Source organism: Carcharhinus amblyrhynchos, chromosome 10 (assembly GCF_965287045.1).
Source record: "Carcharhinus amblyrhynchos chromosome 10, sCarAmb.v2.hapA, whole genome shotgun sequence".
In the NCBI taxonomy this organism is placed as follows: domain Eukaryota; kingdom Metazoa; phylum Chordata; class Chondrichthyes; order Carcharhiniformes; family Carcharhinidae; genus Carcharhinus; species Carcharhinus amblyrhynchos.
In genome coordinates this window covers 74,566,255-74,587,040 of record NC_137333.1, presented here as the reverse complement: position 1 = coordinate 74,587,040, position 20,786 = coordinate 74,566,255, and the positions used below count along the sequence as shown (strand labels likewise).

General features: G+C 41.3%; 1 protein-coding gene across 3 annotated transcripts in view; it reads left to right on the top strand.

Annotated features, from left to right (window-relative positions):
• atp8a2 (ATPase phospholipid transporting 8A2) overlaps positions 1-20,786 on the top strand; it is a 443,947-nt gene that overhangs the window by 146,025 nt on the left and 277,136 nt on the right. For all 3 annotated transcript variants that reach the window (XM_080197362.1, XM_080197361.1, XM_080197363.1), the window contains exons 18-24: positions 811-893; positions 1,290-1,339; positions 3,913-3,982; positions 5,932-6,016; positions 9,455-9,594; positions 15,095-15,233; positions 18,156-18,220. In XM_080197362.1, the coding sequence (XP_080053488.1) occupies positions 811-893; positions 1,290-1,339; positions 3,913-3,982; positions 5,932-6,016; positions 9,455-9,594; positions 15,095-15,233; positions 18,156-18,220 (632 nt within the window). The remainder of the gene's footprint in view (positions 1-810; positions 894-1,289; positions 1,340-3,912; positions 3,983-5,931; positions 6,017-9,454; positions 9,595-15,094; positions 15,234-18,155; positions 18,221-20,786) is intronic.

Below are 20,786 nucleotides of genomic sequence, written 5' to 3'. Positions count from 1 at the left end.
GGAGGAATGTACAGAAATACACTGCTTTTGTGGATTTGAAGACTGCAAAGTGCAACATAAAACAGGAGGATGTTGCAGGAGTCTTCGGCAATGAATATAGTGGAGGGCAATGAGGATAGACTGTGGGGCATTGCAGTGTAAAAGATAACTGGTGGAACTTTGAACCAGTCGATCAGTAGAAGTTAGTGCTTGGCAGGCCAATGAGAAGCAAGCACACTGATCACATCCAGTGAAAGAAAGAGCTCAGTTTATAAAGTCTTTGTACCCAAAATCTTTAAAGTCAGTTAATTACTTTTGTAATATATACTGTGGTTATGTAAAGTAACACAGCAACTAATTTGTGCAGAGCAAGGTCCAAAAACAGATGGTCTTTGGTGGTTCCTGTTGAGGTATAAATATTTGCTAAGGCATTCAGAAAACTCCCCGGCTTCATTTTGAAGAGTGCTGTGGGAACTTTTACACCCACATGAAATGACAGACAGACAGGACCTCAGCTTAACATTCAAATGAAAGTGCAGCAGTCACTCAGTGCTGAACAGGAATATCAGCTCAAATTATGTGCTTCCATTTCTGGAGTGGGAATGTAAAACCCAGCTTTCTGTCATAAGAGGTCAGTGGTTGCTGCACTGAGCTGAGGCTGGCACCAAAGCTGATTAAATTATGAATAAGGCTGAAAGGAGGAGGCATGCAACATTTTGCAGATGGAGGTGAGTGGTCTTAGAGATCAATACAGAGGAAAGGTCACCAGTTGTTGCTTTATCATTATTCATGGTGGCGATCCTACTTGCTGACAGATGTGTTTTTGTGCAGATGAAAACTCACTGGTAAAAGCTGCAAAGAAGTTTGGTTTTGTCTTCACTGGAAGAACGCCTGATTCCGTCATTATAGAAGTGGTAAGTAAACTTATTGATTGATTTTGCTGGAGGTTGGATGGCTGAGAGCGGGTGGGGTTTGATCATCTAAGTGTTTTGAATGTTTTGGGATAGGGTTGCTTGGAGGGCAACTTGGGGCTTTTCCTACTTAACGTTTATATATTCCCTTGTTATTGATTGCAGTACTTCATTTCAGACATTGAAATGTTTAGTATTTTCAAGGTTTGCTATTGAAGAACTGAGGATCTGTGTTTTTCCTTTTTCTGGAAATATTGACTTGAAATATTGAGAACTGTAGTATTTGTTCTGCTAAATGTCATTTGTATTTGGATTAACTTTTACTGAGAATTACCAGTATATAACTGAGAAGTTAGAATTGCAAACAAAAATAACTTGTTTTTACTTCTCATTTACCAGATGGGAGAAGAGCAGACCTACGAGCTCCTTAATGTTCTGGAATTTTCCAGGTAGTGTATCTATAATTTAGTACCTCACAATGACCAGTCACATTAAATTAATTGCAAGAAAAAAATCATTTATAATGTACCTTATTATGGCATCCAATATCTCAAAAACCTTCACACAGTGAATTTTAGGTGTGATAATTGTTGTGCAGGAAAAGCAGTGCACATTGGGCCAAAACTAGATATTTGTTGTGATCTCTTTACCTGTTTTTATATGAGGCTGTAGTGGACGCAATTGATCAAGTGTCAATTTGTGAGAATGAAATGGGGCTAATTCTAAATAAAATGTCGTGGTAATACAGGTCAGACTTTCTCAAAATTGACGTGGCTGTTAAAATGTGTTAAATTTTGAGTTTTTAAATATTTCAGGGTAGCTTAATTTCAACTTCTGAAGTGATCACTTTTAAATGGTCAGTTTTTACTAATTACTCACGTTTTCAGTTTTGGTGATGTCATTTTTGGTCTTGAATAATCTCTGGTAACAGTCAGCATCTGGAAGGAAACTGGGAACACAAAAATTTTATTTTTATTCATACATCTTTATAACTTCCTTATTGTTTGCAGAAAAGAACAAAATTACAGCACAAGAACAAGCCCTTCGACCCTCCAAGTCTGCACCGACTATGCTACCTGACTTAACTAAAACCCCCTACCCTTCCAGGGACCATATCCCTCTATTCCCATCCTATTCATGTACTTGTCAAGATGCCCCTTAAAAGTCACTGTCATATCTGCTTCCACTACCTCCCCCGGCAATGATTTCCGGGCACCTACTACTCTCTGGGTAAAATATCTGTCTCGTACATCTCCTTTGCCCCTTGCACCTTAAACCTGTGTCCCCTAGTAATTGACTCTTCTACCCTGAGAAAAAGCTTCTGACTATCCACTCTGTCCATGCCTTCCACAATCTTGTAGACTTCTATCAGGTCTCCCCTCAACCTTCGCTGCTCCAGTGAGAACAAACCAAGTTTCTTCAACCTCCCCTCATAGCTAATGCCCTCCATACCAAGCGACATCCTGGTAAATCTTTTCTCTACCCTCTCCAAAGCCTCCACATCCTTCTGGCTGTGTGGCAACCAGAATTGAACACTGTTCCAAGTGCGGCCTAACTAAGGTTCTATAAAATTGCAACATGACTTGCCGATTGTTAAACTCAATACCCTGATCGATGAAGGCATACATGCCATATGGCTTCTTGACTACATTCTCCACCTGCCTTGCCGCTTTCAGTGACCTGTGTACCTGTACGCCCAGATCCCTTTGCCTATCAGTACTCTTAAGGGTTCTCCATTTACTACATATTTCCTATCTGTATTAGACCTTCCAAAATGCATTACCTCACAATTGTCCAGATTAAACTCCATCTGCCAACTCTCCATCCAAGTCTCCAACTGATCTATATCCTGCTGTATCCTCTGATGGTCCTCATTGCTATCCACAAGACCACCAATCTTTGTGTCGTTCACAAACTTACTAATCAATCCAGTTACATTTTCATCCAAATTATTTACATATATATATTACAAACAGCAAAGGTCCCAGCACTGATCCCTGAGGAACACCACTTGTCACAGCCCTCTGTTCAGAAATGTATCCTTCGACTGCTACCCTCGGTCTTCTTTGACGGAGCCAGTTTTGCATCCACCTTGCCAGCTCACTTCTGATCCCATGCGACTTTACATTCTGCACCAGTCTGCCATGAGGGACCTTGTCAGAGGCCTTACTGAAGTCCATGTAGACAACATCCACTGCCCTACCCTCATCAATCATCTTGTCACTTCCTCGAAAAACTCGATCAAGTTCATGAGACACGACCTCCCCTTCACAAAAGCATGTTGCTGTCACTGATAAGTCTGCTTATTTCCAAGTGGGAATAATCCTGTCTGGAAGAATCCTCTCCAATAATTTTCCTACCACTGATGTAAGGTTCACCAGTCTGTAATTACCTGGATTACTCTTGCTACCCTTAGACAAAGGAACAACATTGGCTATTCTCTAATCCTCTGGGACCTCCACTGTAGCCAGTGAGGATACAAAGATTTGTCTCAAGGCCCCAGCAATTTCCTCCTTTGCCTCGCTCAGTATTCTGGAGTACATCCCATCAGACTCTGGGGACTTGTCTACCTTACTGTTTCTCAAGAACCCCACTACCACCTCCTTTTACTAGAACTGTAGACTTTGTGCTTACTTTTGAACTGTCCACATTTGGGGTTATATTTTTCATATACTTTTACAGTATTTGAGGACAGACGACAGAGGTATGCTCTGTGCAGTTGAGAATGATCATGCACAGTGAAAAATTAATGATTGTGATGTAACTCTTGAACTTTATCAGTTAGTAAACCTCAACAATGAGGAAGTTGCTTATTATGAAGAAAACAATCGCTTGAAATATAATATTTAAGGATTTGGGATTAGTGCAGGAAAATGAGATTGGTGCGACTCGTGGTAGTTTTTGTCAGTGCAGACTCAGTGGGCCGAAGGGTCTTTTCTGCGCTGAATGTCTCCATGTGGCCTAGCTGGTATATACTGTTTTTATTCTCAAATGTGTTTGTTTTTGTTTATCCGATCAATAGCACCAGGAAACGAATGTCAGTGATTGTTAAGATGCCATCAGGAAAGATCCGACTGTACTGCAAAGGAGCAGTAAGTGTTCTGTTTAACTTGCTCAACCACACAAAGAAATGCATAAATTTTTGTAACGCTGTTTGCAATCCTGATTACTGTTTTTTTGAATAGTGTTTATTGGAACACATTTTGTGTTCAGATAGAATTCAAATTCATTTGTGAGAGGTGTAAATACTGTACATATAAGAAATAAAACTTATTCCATTCATGTTCCATTAAGTCTTTGATGCAAAAGTCTGAAAAGCTTCATATCCTCTGTGCTAAGACAGTTGGTATCAGCTGGGATACCAATTCACATATCTTTGTCCCAGAACTAGCTTCTCCCTGTGGCCAAGCTGTTCTAGTACAGCTACAATACTGGCATCTCCCCAGCATTGTCAAAATTTCCCAGGATTATCCTGTCCACAAAGAAAGGACAAATTCCATCAGACCAATTAGCGCCCCATCAACCTCCTCTTGATCATTAGCGAAGTAAGATGTCTCACAACACCAGGATAAAGTCCAACTTCACCTGATGAAGGAGCAGCGCTCCAAAAGCTCATGATTCCAAATAATCTGTTGGACTTTACCCTGGTGTTGTGAGTCTTCTTACTGTGCCCACCCCAGTCCAACACAGGCATCTCCACATCATCATTAGCAAAGTGATGAAAGATGTTGGTGATAGTGCTGTCAAGCGACACTTACACAGCAATAATCTTGCTGATGTTCAGTTGAGTTTTGATGTGGATGTGCCGGCGTTGGACTGGGGTAAACACAGTAAAAAGTCTGACAGCACCAGGTTTAAGTCCAACCGATTTATTTGATAGTACACTCACTAGCTTTCGAGGTTACCCCCTTCGTCAGGTGAATGGAGAGTTCTGGCCTCAGACAGTTCTGTGCTTTATATGCTCTGTCTGAGGCCAGAACTCTCCATTCACCTGACGAAGGGGGTAACCTCGAAAGCTAGTGAGTGTACTATCAAATAAATCAGTTGAGTTTTGCCAGGGCTGCTGAGCCCCTGACCGCAATGCAGCTTTGTTCCAAGCCAATAGACAAAAAATGTGATTTCCAGAAGTGAGGTGAGAGTGCCTACCTTTGACACAAGGGCAGCATTTGACTGAGCATGGCATCAAGGAACACTGGCAAATTGAAGTCAGTGAGAATTGGAGGTAAAACTTCCACTGGTTGGAGTAATACCTCGTACAAAGTCATTCCTGCCTTGGAACTATATATTGATTATTGGAGACCAACCATCTCAGTCCCTGGACGTCACTTCATGAGTTCCACAAGGTGGTATCCTAGGCCAGACCATCTTCAGCTATTTCAGCAATGATTTCAAAGGACAAGAGCAGCAGATACCTGATCACACCACCATCTGGAGATTCCCCTTCAAGCCACTCACCATCCTGACTTGTGAAATGCATCGCCATTCCTTCACTGTTGCTGGGTCATTCACTTTTATTGACAGAATTGAGCACCTGGAGAGGAGGGCACCACATATCAGATTGAGGCACTCCACCCCCATTTCCTGCCCTAGATGGTGAAATGTTTCTTTTCCTGTTTCCCGACCCTGCTCTGACCCATACCTGCCAGCCTAAAAATTGAAGTTGGGCAGGAAGAGGCCTTTAAGTGGCCATAAAGTGGTCACTTGAGGGCCTGAATGGGGGAGAAAGGTGGGTTTCCTGCCCAACTGTGAAATGTAAAATTGTGTCTGAGTCAGGATGAAGCCGCCCCACCTCACAACCCACCTGGGGGGAGTGTAAAATCCTGAACCAGCACTACATTGGATGTTTTTTAATTGCCTTTTGACAATGCAAAAGTATAGATCCTCAATCTGAGTTTTTCAATCACAGGGATAATAGTTTTCAGTTAGATTTCGCAGATGCCAGAAAATAGTTACCATTTTCAAAACAGATCATCTTGATCCCTACAAAATTTAGGTACAATATTTAAAAGATAAATCAAATGAATATTTTGCTACTTAACAGGACGACGTCATTTTTGAAAGACTTGCTGAATTGTCACAACACAGAGTTCAGACATTAAATCACCTTGAACAATTTGCTACAGAAGGTAAGAAAACAATGAAATGAAATGTGCTTGGTGTTGTGGATGAGTGTTTGACCATAACCAGCCATGGGATAAAATAATGGCAAATTTACTCCAATAACAAACTAAATACTAGTTAATTTTATTACCCTGTATGGTGAGTTAATATTAACAATCACACCAGTTTCTATGTTGTCAGAATCTTAAATTCTTAAATCCCAACACAGTTAAGTATTACAGATGTTTTATATTTTGGAATTTGACAAATATCTAGAATTTTAAATGTTCCTAAGACTCCTGTTTAACATAGAACATAGAACACTCCAGCACAAACAGGCCCTTCAGCCCACTAGTTGCGCCGATCACTTCTATACCTACTAAGCCATAGACCTATCTATAACCCCCAATCCCATTAGATCCCATATACTCATCCAGAAATCTTTTAAAAGACCCCAGCAAGTTCGCCTCCACCACCACCGACGGCAGCCAATTCCATTCACTCGCCACCCTCTGAGTGAAAGACTTAGCCCTAACATCTCCTCTGTACTTGCTTCCCTGCACCTTAAATCTGTGTCCTCTCGTAGCGACCATTTCAGCCCAGGGAAATAGCCTCTGAGAATCCACCCCATCTATTTAATTGGGGAAAGTGCTGAAGAAAGCCTTGAGACTGTGACATTTAAGTACTGTTGGTGTCATTAAGGAGCAGCTGCACTGGAGTCTGCTGTTGATCAAACAGCATGGTATCCTTGTGCTTAAAAAAAAGAAATTCATTTTATGGCTTTTATTTATACATTAATACCCTTTGGAAGGTGGTGGTTAGCCATCCCCTTCACAAACCACCACAGTCCAAATGGTGGGACATCGACAATGCTGTTCGGGCATTCCAGAATTTTGACCCTGTGACAGTGAAGGAACAGCAGTCTAATTCTAATCCAGGATGGTCTGAGGCTTGGAGGGGAGTTTGCAGGTGATGGGTGTTCCCATGTGTCTACTGCCCCTATTCTTCGAGGTGGTATTGGAAACAGGTTTGGAAAGTACTGTTGAAGGAGTCTTGGGGTTGCTTCAGTTCATCATGAGGTATTAGCTGCAACTGTCTCCCTTATGCTGACATCATTGTGGGTTCCTATGCTACAACAGTAACTAAACTTTAAAAAGTACTTAGTTGGCTACAAATTGCTTTTTGAAAGTGCTGTATAAATGCAAATCTTTATCTGTTTTTTACAATTCTTGGAAACTGGGCTGTTAATATGGTATGCAGCCCTTGATGGGAGCACTGCATCTGCGCAGTTATCTACATTCCTGTTATATGAATGTGAATTTGCATGAGAAAATGCTGCATAATGGAGCTGTTTGTCTGACTTCTCTTCAGTTATATCCGCTTTGTGATAACATGATGAATTAGCAAATAGAGTAAAGAGAAACTGCCATATGCTTCATTTCCAGTCAAAGCACTCAGACATAGGGGGCAGAATCTTGTGGAGGCAATAGGGGTTTCGGCCACAGGCTGGAGAGTTGCTGAGAGCCCTACGTCACCTTCAGGAAGGCCCACTGCATCTTGTGCTAATCCAGCTAACCTTACCAGGCAGTAGTGCATCTTCCCCTAGGATCAGACGCTCAGGACTGTAACTCACACCTGCTGAGAGCAGGCAGCCAGGTTGAGGCAGGCAACCCTTTTGTACCCAGCAGCACTACCTGGGAGGTCTGGCTGCTGCCAGTCTGGCTCCAGCAGAGACTTGAATTATGGAAAAACTTAGGCCAAAGGTGAGTGATGTCAGGAGAGCAGGGATGGGGAGTAGTATTACAGGGTGGGGGTTATGGGGAAACGGGGATGTGGAGGATTGGCAGCAAAGTAGTGGAGTGGCTCTCTGCAGGCTCCCCCATTCTCAATGCCAGATCCTCTAGCCCGGCATTGAGTGCCTTTGAACAAGAACCTATCCCATATTCCCTGGAGATAGCAAGCAAGGACACTAGGATTTTCTTTTTGTGATCCATACTTGGCAAGCCCCTGCCTGCAGGTTGATTAATGCAGCTCGATGGGATGTGCCCTTCAAGTGGGCATTAATTGCCCATTCAAGGGTCTCAATTGGTGGCAGGCAGGAAGATCTCCACTAGCCTTCCTACCTTAGACTTAATCAGGTGACTGAGTTCCCATTTTCCTGATTAAATATCCCCTACCACCAAACTCATCATAGGGCACAAGCTTCCGCCCAGTGAGAAGAAAAGAGCAAGTAAAGAGAAAATGAGAATATGACATGAGTACAATAAGGAGCTGATTTGTTTTAAGTTTAAAAAAGAGATTTCATCCCATCACCCTCATCCCCCAGCCCCTGTACAGGAGACATTAGTTATTGTACTTCTGCTAGAGAGTTAAAGGGCAGTGGTTAGCCGTGTCAACTGGACAGCTGGCTCATGATACAGAATGACGTCAGAGTTGTGGGTTCAATTCCCATACTGGGTGAAGTTACTCGTAAGGCTCAACCTTGCCCCTTGCCTGAGGTGTGGTGACCCTCAGATTAAATCACCTCCATCAGCTCTTCCCCTCAAAGGGGAGAATAATCTATGGTCATTTGGGACTATGGCAACTTTACCTTCCCTTCCTGTTAACTGTCCAAGCTAAAGCCTAGCAGTTAGATGATGGCAGACATTTCTTAAAACAGCTTGTCTTTGCAATTATTTTTGTGTACATGTTCTCTCATACTTGTTGTAGCTATTTGTAATGCTCATGTACTTTCTTCACAGTCATTTGTTTTTGTGCTCTTTCTTCCCTTAACCCCTCATAGCAAAATAATTTAGTTTATTCTCCAGGCAGGATTTTTGTTTTGGGGTCAAGGCCATTCCACTGTCTGTGACCTGATGTGATTTTTGAACTGCTGTCTTACCAGTTCTGAGTGATCTGTGGTCCTGCCATGAAAGTTAGTATTAGAGACAGGGTACCTAAAAATGAAGCTACCCATAAAGATTTGTTAGTAAAGATGAACTAACAGAGGTGGCCAGAGGATAGGAGATGGTGCGGTTAAAAAACCGATTTTGGATCACTGACCAGATGACCCCCTGGCAACAGTGGCAAGGATTTGGCCCTTGGCCACCAACTGGAAAATTCTCGTTGTCTTTGTTTCCCTAATGTCGTTATTAGAGCTTTTAAGGGCCTTGATTGATTACCAGTTGTTCACAGGCAGGTAACTCCTCCTCCTCTCTCTCTCTCTCTCTCTCTCTCTCTCTCTCCCCCCCACCCCCAAGCCCCAAATAGCCACTTTTAAGATAACTCGAAGGTGGGAACGTGCAGCCAAATTGGCCTGGCAGAGTTGTGTGCCAATTTTCAACCCTCCTGCCTCCGTTTTCAAATCGGACACAAATGGAAAAATTCTGATCTTGGTCTCTCAAATTGAGTACAACTAAGTTCACTGCACAAAATTATTTCCTTAATTGATAATTTTGTGTTGAAATGGTTTCATTCCTTTTCAGGTTTAAGGACCCTGTGTTTTGCGTATACTGATCTGGAATTGAATGACTACATGCAGTGGGCACAGACTTACAACAAAGCCAGCGTTGCTCTTCAGCACAGAACCGCCAAGTTGGAGGAGTGCTATGAACTCATAGAAAAGGTGAGGTCTGATTACTGCTATGTTACATGTGCCACAGTTGTGCGCAAAGCCTCAATATGTACGCACTGGAAAAGGAGAGAGAGCATGGAAGCAATGGACATGGCATAAGCCTGTGCTAGTTCACCACAGAGCTTCTTTTATATTGTTCTGACACTTCAACAAGGTCCCAACTAAAATGCAGATCTCACTTCTCAAGCTATAACTTACAAGTGTATGTACTGATCTATTTTTATTGGTCTTGCTTTGAGAAGAAGGACCAACTGCCTCTGAAAAGGAAACAGCCTTCTTACAGTCCAGAGCTTATCCACAGCTGGAAATGAATCGAAGCTATTCCTAAGTTGCTCTACACACTGGAATAGAGGTCTGATGTTCAGGTGTTCCGTGAGTCTGCCTGAAAAGCAGTGCAAGAGTCATATTGTTTTGCAGATCAACTCTGAGACAACAGCCATACAACCTGGATGCTATTCCAGTGACTCCACCATCTTTCCTTTTCTTTTGAACCACAGACTTTTAACCTTTAGCAGAATTCCTTTTTTTTAGGATTTTGTGTACCTCAAGAGTAATTAGTGTACTTTCATATTTCATACTGTGTGTTAATCAGCTTTGCCTTTTAATTTGACAAGGCTGATTTTATAATAAACTAATAGGTTGAAATTTTATTGAGAGAAACCTGTTTAAAGTCTCTCTTTTGGATAATAGTAGAAGTAAACAATTGACAATTTGTGTATGATTCAATCTTTTAAACTAATGGTGTGACCTGTGGAGTTGTGAAACTAATCAAACCCTGCATTTCTCTTATCCCAGTCATAACAGGATAGAAAAAGAACATTCAGATGAAGTTAGGATGACAAGTTGTGTGGTGGATTAAGACAAATGGCCTATTTCCATGTTGCAATTTCTGTGTAAAAAAAGTGTTATTTGAATTATATCCAGCAGGGTGCAGCACTGCTTAAACATCTGAAGCTGTAAAAAAAGTTATTTAAACAATATGTTATAATGTTTAACTGTATGAATGCTAAGTGAAAGAGTGAAATTAGGGATTAGTAAAGAAAATCTGTTCATATGGGGAAAAGTAAGCATATTAAATTTAAAATACTTTTATGCTTGTTAATTACTTAATTCTAGATCTAAAGTTAATGTTCCGTTTGGTGTCTCAGCAAATATATATTGTACAATGTGGTATGGCAGGAAGTCATGCAAACATGAAGCCATGATTGTACTGAGTTTACTACTTTAGTGGTAAGAATTGGCCTCTGTGCTCTCTGAATGCAAAAACAACTTGCATTTAAACTGTTCATTTATTGTAGCAAAATGTAAGAACGTAAGAAATAGGAGCAGGAGTAGGCCATCTAGCCCTTCGAGCCTGCCCCACCATTCAACAAGATCATGGCTGATCTCAAGTGGATCAGTTCCATTTTCCCACTTTCTCCCCATAACCCTTAATTCCCTTGTTTATCAGAAACCTATCTACCCGTGACTTAAATGTATTCAGCGTGGTAGCCTCCACCACTTCAATGGGCAGAGAATTCCAGAGACTCACCACCCTTTGAGTGAAGAAGTTCCTCCTCAACTCCAATCTAAACTGCACCCTGCCTGCCCCCCCCCTTATTTTGAGGCTGTGCCCTCTAGTTCTGCTATCCTTTCTAAGCGGGAAGAATCTCTCTACCTCTACCCTATCTAGCCCCTTCATTATCTTGTATGTCTCTATAAGATCCCCCCCTCAGCCTTCTAAACTCCAACGAGTACAGACCCAGTCTATTCAATCTCTCCTCATAGGTTAGCCCCCTCATCTCCAGTATCAGCCTAGTGAACCTTCTCTGTACGCCCTCCAAGGCCAATATATCCTTCCGCAAATGCGGCAACCAAAACTGCACACAGTACTTCAGTTGCGGCCTCACCAGTGCTCTGTACAGTTGCAGCAAGACCTCCTTGCTTTTATATTCTATCCCCCTCGCTATGAAGGCCAACATTCCATTTGCCTTCTAGATCACCTGCTGCATCTGCAGACTGGGTTTTTGCGATTCGTGCACAAGGACCCCTAGATCCCTCTGCACCGTAGCATGCTGCAGCTTTTCGCCCTTTAAATAATAATCCCTCCGACTATTATTTCTACCAAAGTGGATAACCTCACATTTGCTAACATTATACTCCACCTGCCAAGTCCTCGCCCACTCAGTCAGCCTATCCAGATCTCTCTGCAGACTTTCCGTGCCTTCCATGCAATTTGCTTTTCCACTCATCTTTGTGTCATCAGCAAATTTTGTTACCCTACACTCAGCCCCCCCCTCCAGATCGTCTATGTAAATGGTAAACAGTTGAGGCCCCAGCACCGATCCCTGCGGCACTCCACTAGTCACCAACTGCCAACCAGAATAGCACCCATTGATTCCAACCCTCTGCTTCCTATTAGACAGCCAATCCTCTATCCATGCCAACAGCTTACCCCCAACTCCGTGCACCCTAACCTTTTGTAGGAACCTTTTGTGAGGCACTTTATCAAATGCCTTCTGGAAATCTAAAAACACCACATCCACTGGTTCCCCTCTGTCTGCCGCACTAGTCACATCCTCGTAGAAATCCAATAAATTTGTTAAACACGACTTCCCCTTCATGAATCCATGCTGCGTCTGCTTGATCAAACTGTTTTTTTCTAGGTGCCTCGCTATTTCTTCTTTGACGGATTCTAGCATTTTTCCAACTACGGACGTTAAACTAACTGGCCTATAATTCCCTGCCTTTTGTCTGCCACCTTTTTTAAACAGCGGTGTAACATTAGCCGTTTTCCAATCTTCCGGCACTTCCCCAGAGTCCAGTGAATTTTGATAAATAATTACTAAGGCATCTGCTATTACTTCTGCCATTTCTTTCATAACCCTGGGATGCATTCCATCCGGTCCCGGGGACTTGTCTACCTTCAATCCCGTTAGTCTATCAAGCACTACCTCTCTAGTGATAGTAATTGCATTAAGGATCTCATCTCCTACCATCCTTCTATCTTTAATATTCGGCAAGCGATTTGTGTCCTCCTCCGTGAAGACCGACACAAAAATCTTTCTTAAAGCCTCTGCCATTTCCTCGTCACCCACCGCTAAATCCCCCCTCTCATCCTCCAAGGGTCCAACATTCACTCTAGCCAGCCTCCTCTTTATATATTTGTAAAAACTTTTACCATCATTCGTTATATTTAGAGCTAGTTTAGCTTCATACTCTATCTCTTCTTTCTTTATCGCTTTCTTAGTCATTCTTTGTTGTTTTTTAAATCTTTCCCAATCTTCTAACCGCCCACTATTTTTAGCTGCTCTGAACACATCAGCTTTTAATTTAATACTTTCCTTTGTTTCCTTTGATAACCACGGCTGGTTGTTTCTTCTCTTACACTCCTTCTTTACCATCGGAATATATTTCCTTAAAAATCCTCCACTGTTCCTCAGCCGTCCTACCAACCAATCTGCGCCCCCAATCTACATTGGCCAATTCCGCCCTCATCTTATCATACTCCCCTCTGTTCAAACAGAGTTCACAGGTTTGGGACCCTACTTTCTCATCCTCCATCTGCATCAGAAATTCAACCGTACTATGATCACTCGTCCCAAGAGGATCCCACACAAGAAGATCCCATGTACATGAGCAATAAACAGTCAGATTATTCATATGTACATTCTGTATAATATTGCTGGAAAGAGACATGCTGTCAAAGATTTTTGTTTTGCACTCACCAGGACAGCTGCAAGAATGTCAAAATTTCAAAGGGAACAACAATTTAAACTGCATGAGAATAGAGGTCCTGATTGATTGACAAATGGGCTCTGATTGGTTGAGGCATTGCCATGGCAACTGCACCAGGAAGGTATTGACTCAATATTTTTGTTCATTCAAAGAAGTTGCAACATTTGGACATATTTCTTTTGTCTATAGATGACAGGTCCCTGCATATGAATATCTGTAATGTCTAGTAAGCATAAGTTACATTATGAGCCCAAATGATAATTTTGTAATTCTCAGCACATATGGATTGTTCGGCAAGCTCTGCCCAATTGCGTAATCACATCTAATCCATTAGTTTAACAGTTCGATTCACATATCAAAATTGTCAGTTGTTTACTTTCTGCTGTTGTTATCCCAAATGAAAGAGACTTTAATTACTTTCTCTCAATAAAAATCAAACTTATTAGTTTATTATAAAATCATTACATTCTGAGTTTTGCAAACTCAGACTGGCTGAGTATGGCCAGTGTTTTGCCAATTGCGAGCAGCTGAAAGAGCTGTTTTGATATGATCCATTGTTTCCAGTCAAGGAAATGTACAGCCTACATATCTAGCATCACATATACACTGAAACTCATGTACCACATTACGGCATTTGTGTCGTTTGTCTTCATTGGCAGCATCCTGTTGCTGGAAAACACCACACGATGCTGCTTCATGGTAGCAGTATGAAATGGCTAGCTTCAGCCATTGCCTGAATGTTTGAGAGATTTTACCCTTCCAGAGCAAATTGCGATAAACTGGACACTTCACAGGTCTGGAAGTAGTGACCTTAGGCCTGTTTATGAGTGTGTAATACACAGCTCACTTCAAGCCGACGGTGAAGCTAGCCATTCTATGCTGCTACCATATGGTGGCAACACAAATGGTATTTTCCACGGATGGAATGCTGCTGTCAAGCCAAAAAGGCATTCTGCCTACCATACAAATTTGTAATATGGCAAATGAATTACAGTGCCAGTGTAATGCAAGGTATATATACATTCTAACAATGATTGATCGTACCATACAGCACACCCCATCAACTGTTTACAGTAGGCAGAGAGTACTGACTGTATTCAACCAGTCTGTGCTTGTAAAAATCTGACATGATGTAATTCGCAAAAATCTAACATTATATGTAATACTCAGTTTGGGCTGCTTCTCAAGTATGTTAAGAACTACACAAACAACCAATTTAAGATTACCAGTCAAGCTCACACTATAGCTGACTAATGCTTGCTAGAAGCCACTTATATTCACAGCAAGAGGAATATGTCCAGATATTGCACATTTTTGAATAAACCAAAGCATATGGGACATAGCTCCCTGATGTGTCCACAACAAAAATCATTAAATGATTTCAAGAGGAGAGAGACATATTTCTGATAAATAAGATGGGTTAAGGGGATATGGGAAAAGGTAGAGAGGTGGTTTTCATACCAGAAAGAGATCAGCCATGATCTGATTGAATGGCAGAGTAGGTTCTAAGGGCTGAATTCCCTACTGTACTTCAGCCTCTAATTCCAATGTTCCAATGTAATGCCTTGACCAATCAGAGCTAATTTGCCAACCAGCCAGCACCCCTTTTCTCATGCAGTATAAATTGTTGTTTCCTTTGAAATTTGGCTGTCTAACATCTGCCCTGATGAGTGTAAGAGGAAAAGTGTTGACAACGTGTATGTTTTTTTTTGCTTAGGTTCTGTTTACAAGTGACTGTCTGCAGAGTACCTTTTCTCATAAACCTGTCTTTCAGAATCTGTTGCTGCTTGGAGCAACTGCCATTGAAGATCGTCTTCAAAATGGAGTACCTGAAACCATATCAACACTAATGAAAGCTGAAATCAAAATATGGATCCTGACAGGTGATAAACAAGAAACTGCAATCAATATAGGTGTGTCTATAATCTACTCCACCACATTCACTAATACTTTTAATGCCTGAAAAGATTGTGATATAAAATCAATACTATTACATTTGTGCAATCTGAGTTCGTGGGTTTTTTGAAATAAAGGTTCGAGATTAAATTGGGAAAACTATGAAGGCACAGAGAGCAAAATTGTCTTGAATAGATGCTTTGTTGCTAGCATTATAGAACTAAGGGCAGCCCAATTAAGATTATTTTGACTATAATAATTCATGTAAATATATGCAAGCAGTCTTTAAAGAGGTAGAAAGGAGTTTGGGTGCCTTATTTGGGCTCTCATTTTTACTGCTGTGCCAAATTCAAACTATAGAGTCTCTCTGGTGTTTGTTATAGGCAATTTTCTCAGCGGGTCCAAGGATTGAGTCTGATTTGTGAATGCTAATCTTGTTAGTACAACACTTAGAGGGATTCTTCAAGGAAAAATGTTTGGACTCATTCTGTTCAACAGTCTGAAGAAATGTCATCTGAAAGGACAGGTTGTTCAACAATGTTGCAGTTGTGTACAGAATTGACAATGTCCAGTGCACATGAATGCACCTTAATAGATCATTTCTGGGCAAAATTGAACAATCTGGGAATAGTTCGCATGTTATCTTCAACCAAGTCAATATGATCCAAAGCATTTGTTGCCCAGTCACTTGTGCTCTAAGTGACTTACAAACTTGGCAAATACCAACATGATTTGTTCAGTAATTAAGTCTGATCAAATGAATGTTAAAATCGGTTGGAAAGATGATGGAGAATCGAGAATTCTCAAGAAAGCTGAGAGATAATTCTGTCCATTATTAACTGCAATATCCAAGTAAGCATACCTTTGTCCAAAAGTGAAATTGTTGAATGCCATTATATATGATGCCAAAATAAATGCACTTGGAACAATTCCAGGTTATCCAAATGAATGGTTTTCTTAAGATGGCCATACCATATCCTAGGCCAGCTCTCTGGAACATCGAAGACCAATGAATGTTTTACGCCATTTATGACTGATAAGAGCGCTATAGTAATGGATTTTAAAAATGAAGTTTCTTATCGCCTCTGAGAATACTGCTGTTGGCATGTTGGAGTTATTTATTGAAGTTTTCATTAGAAATATTGGTTCAGTTTAGAAGACAATGCACGTATTATTTATGTGAACTACTTGCAACATTTTATGTTGAAGGGATTAAGTAAATGAAACTGTTACAAAAATAAATTAACAGAAACTAATTGAAGTGCAGATATTTTATGTTGACTAATGTTACCAATGTCTAAAGAGATTGTTTCCACTCAGAATTTATTATTACACAAGCTGAAGCATGCTAGGAAACCTTCTTTGGCTTGTGTTCATTCAGTTGTGTAACCTGCATTTGCTTCACTTGTATGCCTGGTAAAATTTTGCTGATAATTATTTAAATTCCAAATGATTGGAGTCATACGAAAGGAAGAAGATCTCAGCTCCAGGGCATCACTGCAGAAGTTCCTCAAGGTAGTTAGTGTCCTAGGCCCAGCCATCTTCAGCTGCTTCATCAGTGACCTTCCTTCTATCATAAGGTCAGAGGTGGGGATGTATGTTGACAATTGCACAATTTGTGACTCCTCAGATACTGAAGCAGTCCATGTCCGAGTGCAGCAAAACCTGGAAAATATCTAGGCTTGGGATGGTATGTGGCAAGTAATGTTTATGCCTCAAGTGCCAGGCAGTGACCATTTCCAGCAACAACGAATTGAATCTTTGCCCCTAGACATTCAATGGCATTATCATCACTGAATTCATCCACTATCAACATTTTGGGGTTTACCCAGAAACTGAACTGGACGAGCCATATAAATACTATGGCTGCAAGAATGTTACTTGCACTTGTCAACCCAAGCCTAAATATTGTTCCGGTCTTGTTGTGAGTATAACAAAAAGCACCTGCATGAACTGGGATGGCAAGAGATAAAGGCTGTATCTCTTAAGAGATGGATGAATTGTTTGCCTTTGTAAACTGAAAAAGGACAGCTGGATATGTGACACTAAGTGTTGAGGTACTTTTATTTATTTTGTCCTCATAGACACCACTAACAAGCCCAACTCATATTTGTCCAGTGTCCACAAATGCGTATATCCTAACTGGATTCACTGGAAAGCAATTAGAACTTTTCACTCTTTCTTACTAAATCATCACTCCGCATCCCACTCCCCTTCCCAACCTCCCACCCCCCTCCCCTTCCCAACCTCCCACCCCCCTCCCCTTCCCAACCTCCCACCCCCCTCCCCTTCCCAACCTCCCACCCCCCTCCCCTTCCCAACCTCCCACCCCCCTCCCCTTCCCAACCTCCCACCCCCCTCCCCTTCCCAACCTCCCACCCCCCTCCCCTTCCCAACCTCCCACCCCCCTCCCCTTCCCAACCTCCCACCCCCCTCCCCTTCCCAACCTCCCACCCCCCTCCCCTTCCCAACCTCCCACCCCCCTCCCCTTCCCAACCTCCCACCCCCCTCCCCTTCCCAACCTCCCACCCCCCTCCCCTTCCCAACCTCCCACCAAGCCTAGGAATACTGAAACTTTATAGTGTTGGCTGACAGCTAACTGAGCATGCTTTCAAGATTGAAAGCACCTTTCTCATATGTATGGCTCATTGCCATGCTGAACAATGATTTTACCAACTGAGCCATTTGAAGGTTTCAGTTGAAGCTACGTGGTTAGGATAGTGCTGAAAGTTGTTTCTTTGGTCCTGGTGGCTTCTATCAAATCTGAACTTGGAGTTCTTTCCTCAGCATTTTTTCAAAATATTCATGCTTGTATCTGGAATTTGGAGTAAAGGATAAATGTAGTCCAAGTATTATCCTGTGACTCTTGTACTTGTCAGTGTTGCATGTAGGAAAGGTTTGTGTTTTTCAACTGTCACATGCTTCTGTTCTTTTGACAGGTTATTCCTGCAAGCTTGTGTCCCAAAGTATGTCACTACTCATAGTGAATGAAGATTCTTTGGATGTAAGTCATTCCATTCTTTTCAAATCTTATACAGATGATAAACCTTAAAATGTTTATCTTTGTGAGCATTGAAGCCTTTCATTTAGTATTGTAATTCCATAATTCAATGAATTACAATAACATTGAACTGAGTTCCCTTCTTTTCAACCTCCTTGGTTGGTCACAACAAATGTTCAAGTTCTTTGTTTACAAGGATATACCTTTTCCTAATCGTTAATGTATTTAACTGAGCTGTGAGCAAGAATGAGCCAATCAAACAAGGTTTTCTTGAGTCAATGAAAGAACAAATTTATTAATCACTAAATCCAAGAAAAATAATAAAAATGCAACATTAAGCTTTCAACACTCATGCACAGACAGGTATTGGAAATAAGAGGCATTCGAGTCCAATTTTTAAAAAAAGTAAAAGAATATACATTTAAGTGCCTTTGATTATTCTTGAGATATTGATTTTTAAATGTTGTGGTGGATTTAGGTTAACTGGTACCTTAGATGTAGTCCAAAGAAGATGATGTTGCAATTATTACAAGATCTCAATTTGCTGATAGGTTTTCTGGTGGAGTTGACTTTTTGAAATGGGTGACATTTCTTTGGAAAGAGGGAGGGAGAGAGAGAGAGGGCCCTAAACTTGTTTCCTGTATGAAAGACTTTCTAGATATGTAGTTTTCTAGAAATGTAGTATTACATGTTAACGTTTTGTCTCTTTTAATCCACAGGTGTCGGTCCACCTTGTTGTCAAACGAGGGGCATGCACACGGTGGGTCGTGCGTGGGCTGCTCTTGGAGGTTTCGAGAGTGGCCTAGTACTTCGTGTCGTTGTGTATGCTTAGTCCTGGACCAGCAGACGGGCACCACAACAGCTCAGTGACTATCACTGCTAGCTGTGCAGATACACGGATTTGGGCCTGTGTCTGTGGGAGTTTGCGCATTCTCCCTGTGGTTGCGTGGGTTTCCTCCGGGTGCTCCGGTTTCCTCCCACACCCCAAAGATGTGCTCTAAGGCTGACTGGTGTACCAAATTGACCCTACACTGTTCTCCCCTGAATCTGGCTACATTAGGGGTTCCATTCACATACACACAGGGCAGGGTAGGTGTAGGAAAATGCTTTGTTGAAAAGACGTCGTGGGCTCGTTGGGCTGAAGGGCCTGTTTCCCATGCTGGGTTGTTCTTTGTTCTTTATTCTAGATACTACCTGTCTCTTCTGTAATTTCGCTCTCATGGCTGGCAGCCTTGCCTTAGAATTCTTGACTCATTGTGTATTTCCAAGAGGTTTTGGGTGGTCTGTCAATGACAACCATTGTTTCAATCTCCATAATTTTGTGTTTTTAATGTCTCTTTCTTAGACAGTTATGAGTTTTGATTAGTGCCTGGAATATAGGAAATGTTTCTCTCTTTGTGTGATTTGATGGTTTCGCACCTTCAACCTAAGTGTTAGATGTCTCAGTTCCAGTTGCAAATGTTCCACTCAGTTGAAAGTTGAAAAAATATGATATTTTCAAAAATAAAGGGACAAAGCCTTGTAACATATACCATCATACAAAATCATGCACCAATATGCCATTAGAGGGAGGCTATAAGTGGAGACTAGACACTTCTCCACATGCAGAGAAGGGAAAGGATTTACTATTGATCTGATTTGGTGTCTAGTGGTTGATTCCAAATCTTCACGTCTCAAGTTTGAATCCCGATTTGATATCTAGTCAGAATTACAGAGCCTTCAGCAGATTCTCTTCCCACCTCTCAATCCTATCTTTTCTCAGTTCTCAAACTGAATCTTGTCTCACAGGAATGTACAAATAGAAATGAGGTGAACTCGCTGCATTTAGAAGAGAAAGTTGGTGCAAAAATCCTCAGTGGGTGCTGTTAGGCAAAGCTGAACTGAGACAACTGCGTAAGATATTCCCCCAATCCTCAGCAATACAATGTAACCTGGGTACCTGGAGAAATTTGGTGTAATAAAATATGTAGGTATTTTTTCTTTATTAGAACATAAATGTACTCAAATACAAATGTAATGACATAGTCTCAGCAAATGCATTTTTTTGGAACCTAGATGAGTTTGACAATAGAGCACTCCACCTTGGGAGGAGGTGGAATGTTGGTAATTGTGAGGATTAATTTCACCATTATTGGTCAGGTGAAATTGGTGTGACTTCTCTGCTTTTCTGATATTTCTGGCAAAGAGGTGGTATAAAGATAGGATATAGGAATGATATGAATCAACAAAAAATGGACATTTGATATCAGAAATAAACAAAGGGCCAATAAAGTAGATATTTTGTACAAGGGGTATAACAACCTGCTGTTGGTGCCAAATGGTGTTCATAAATTGCTTACTTTGCTAAGCTGGGTGAAGAGTGAACTATTATATTTGGGTGAACTGTTATATTTTGACTGACAGGTTAGCCTGTGTAACTGGCTAGCATAATCACTGTCTGTGAGCAGTCACAGCCTGAGACAGGTGCAGATAAAGCTCAATATGCAGATTACACACCCATATATTTGATAAAAACAATTTTTGACCTGCATGATCATTTTATCCTCATTCCTTTCAGATGTTAGATTAA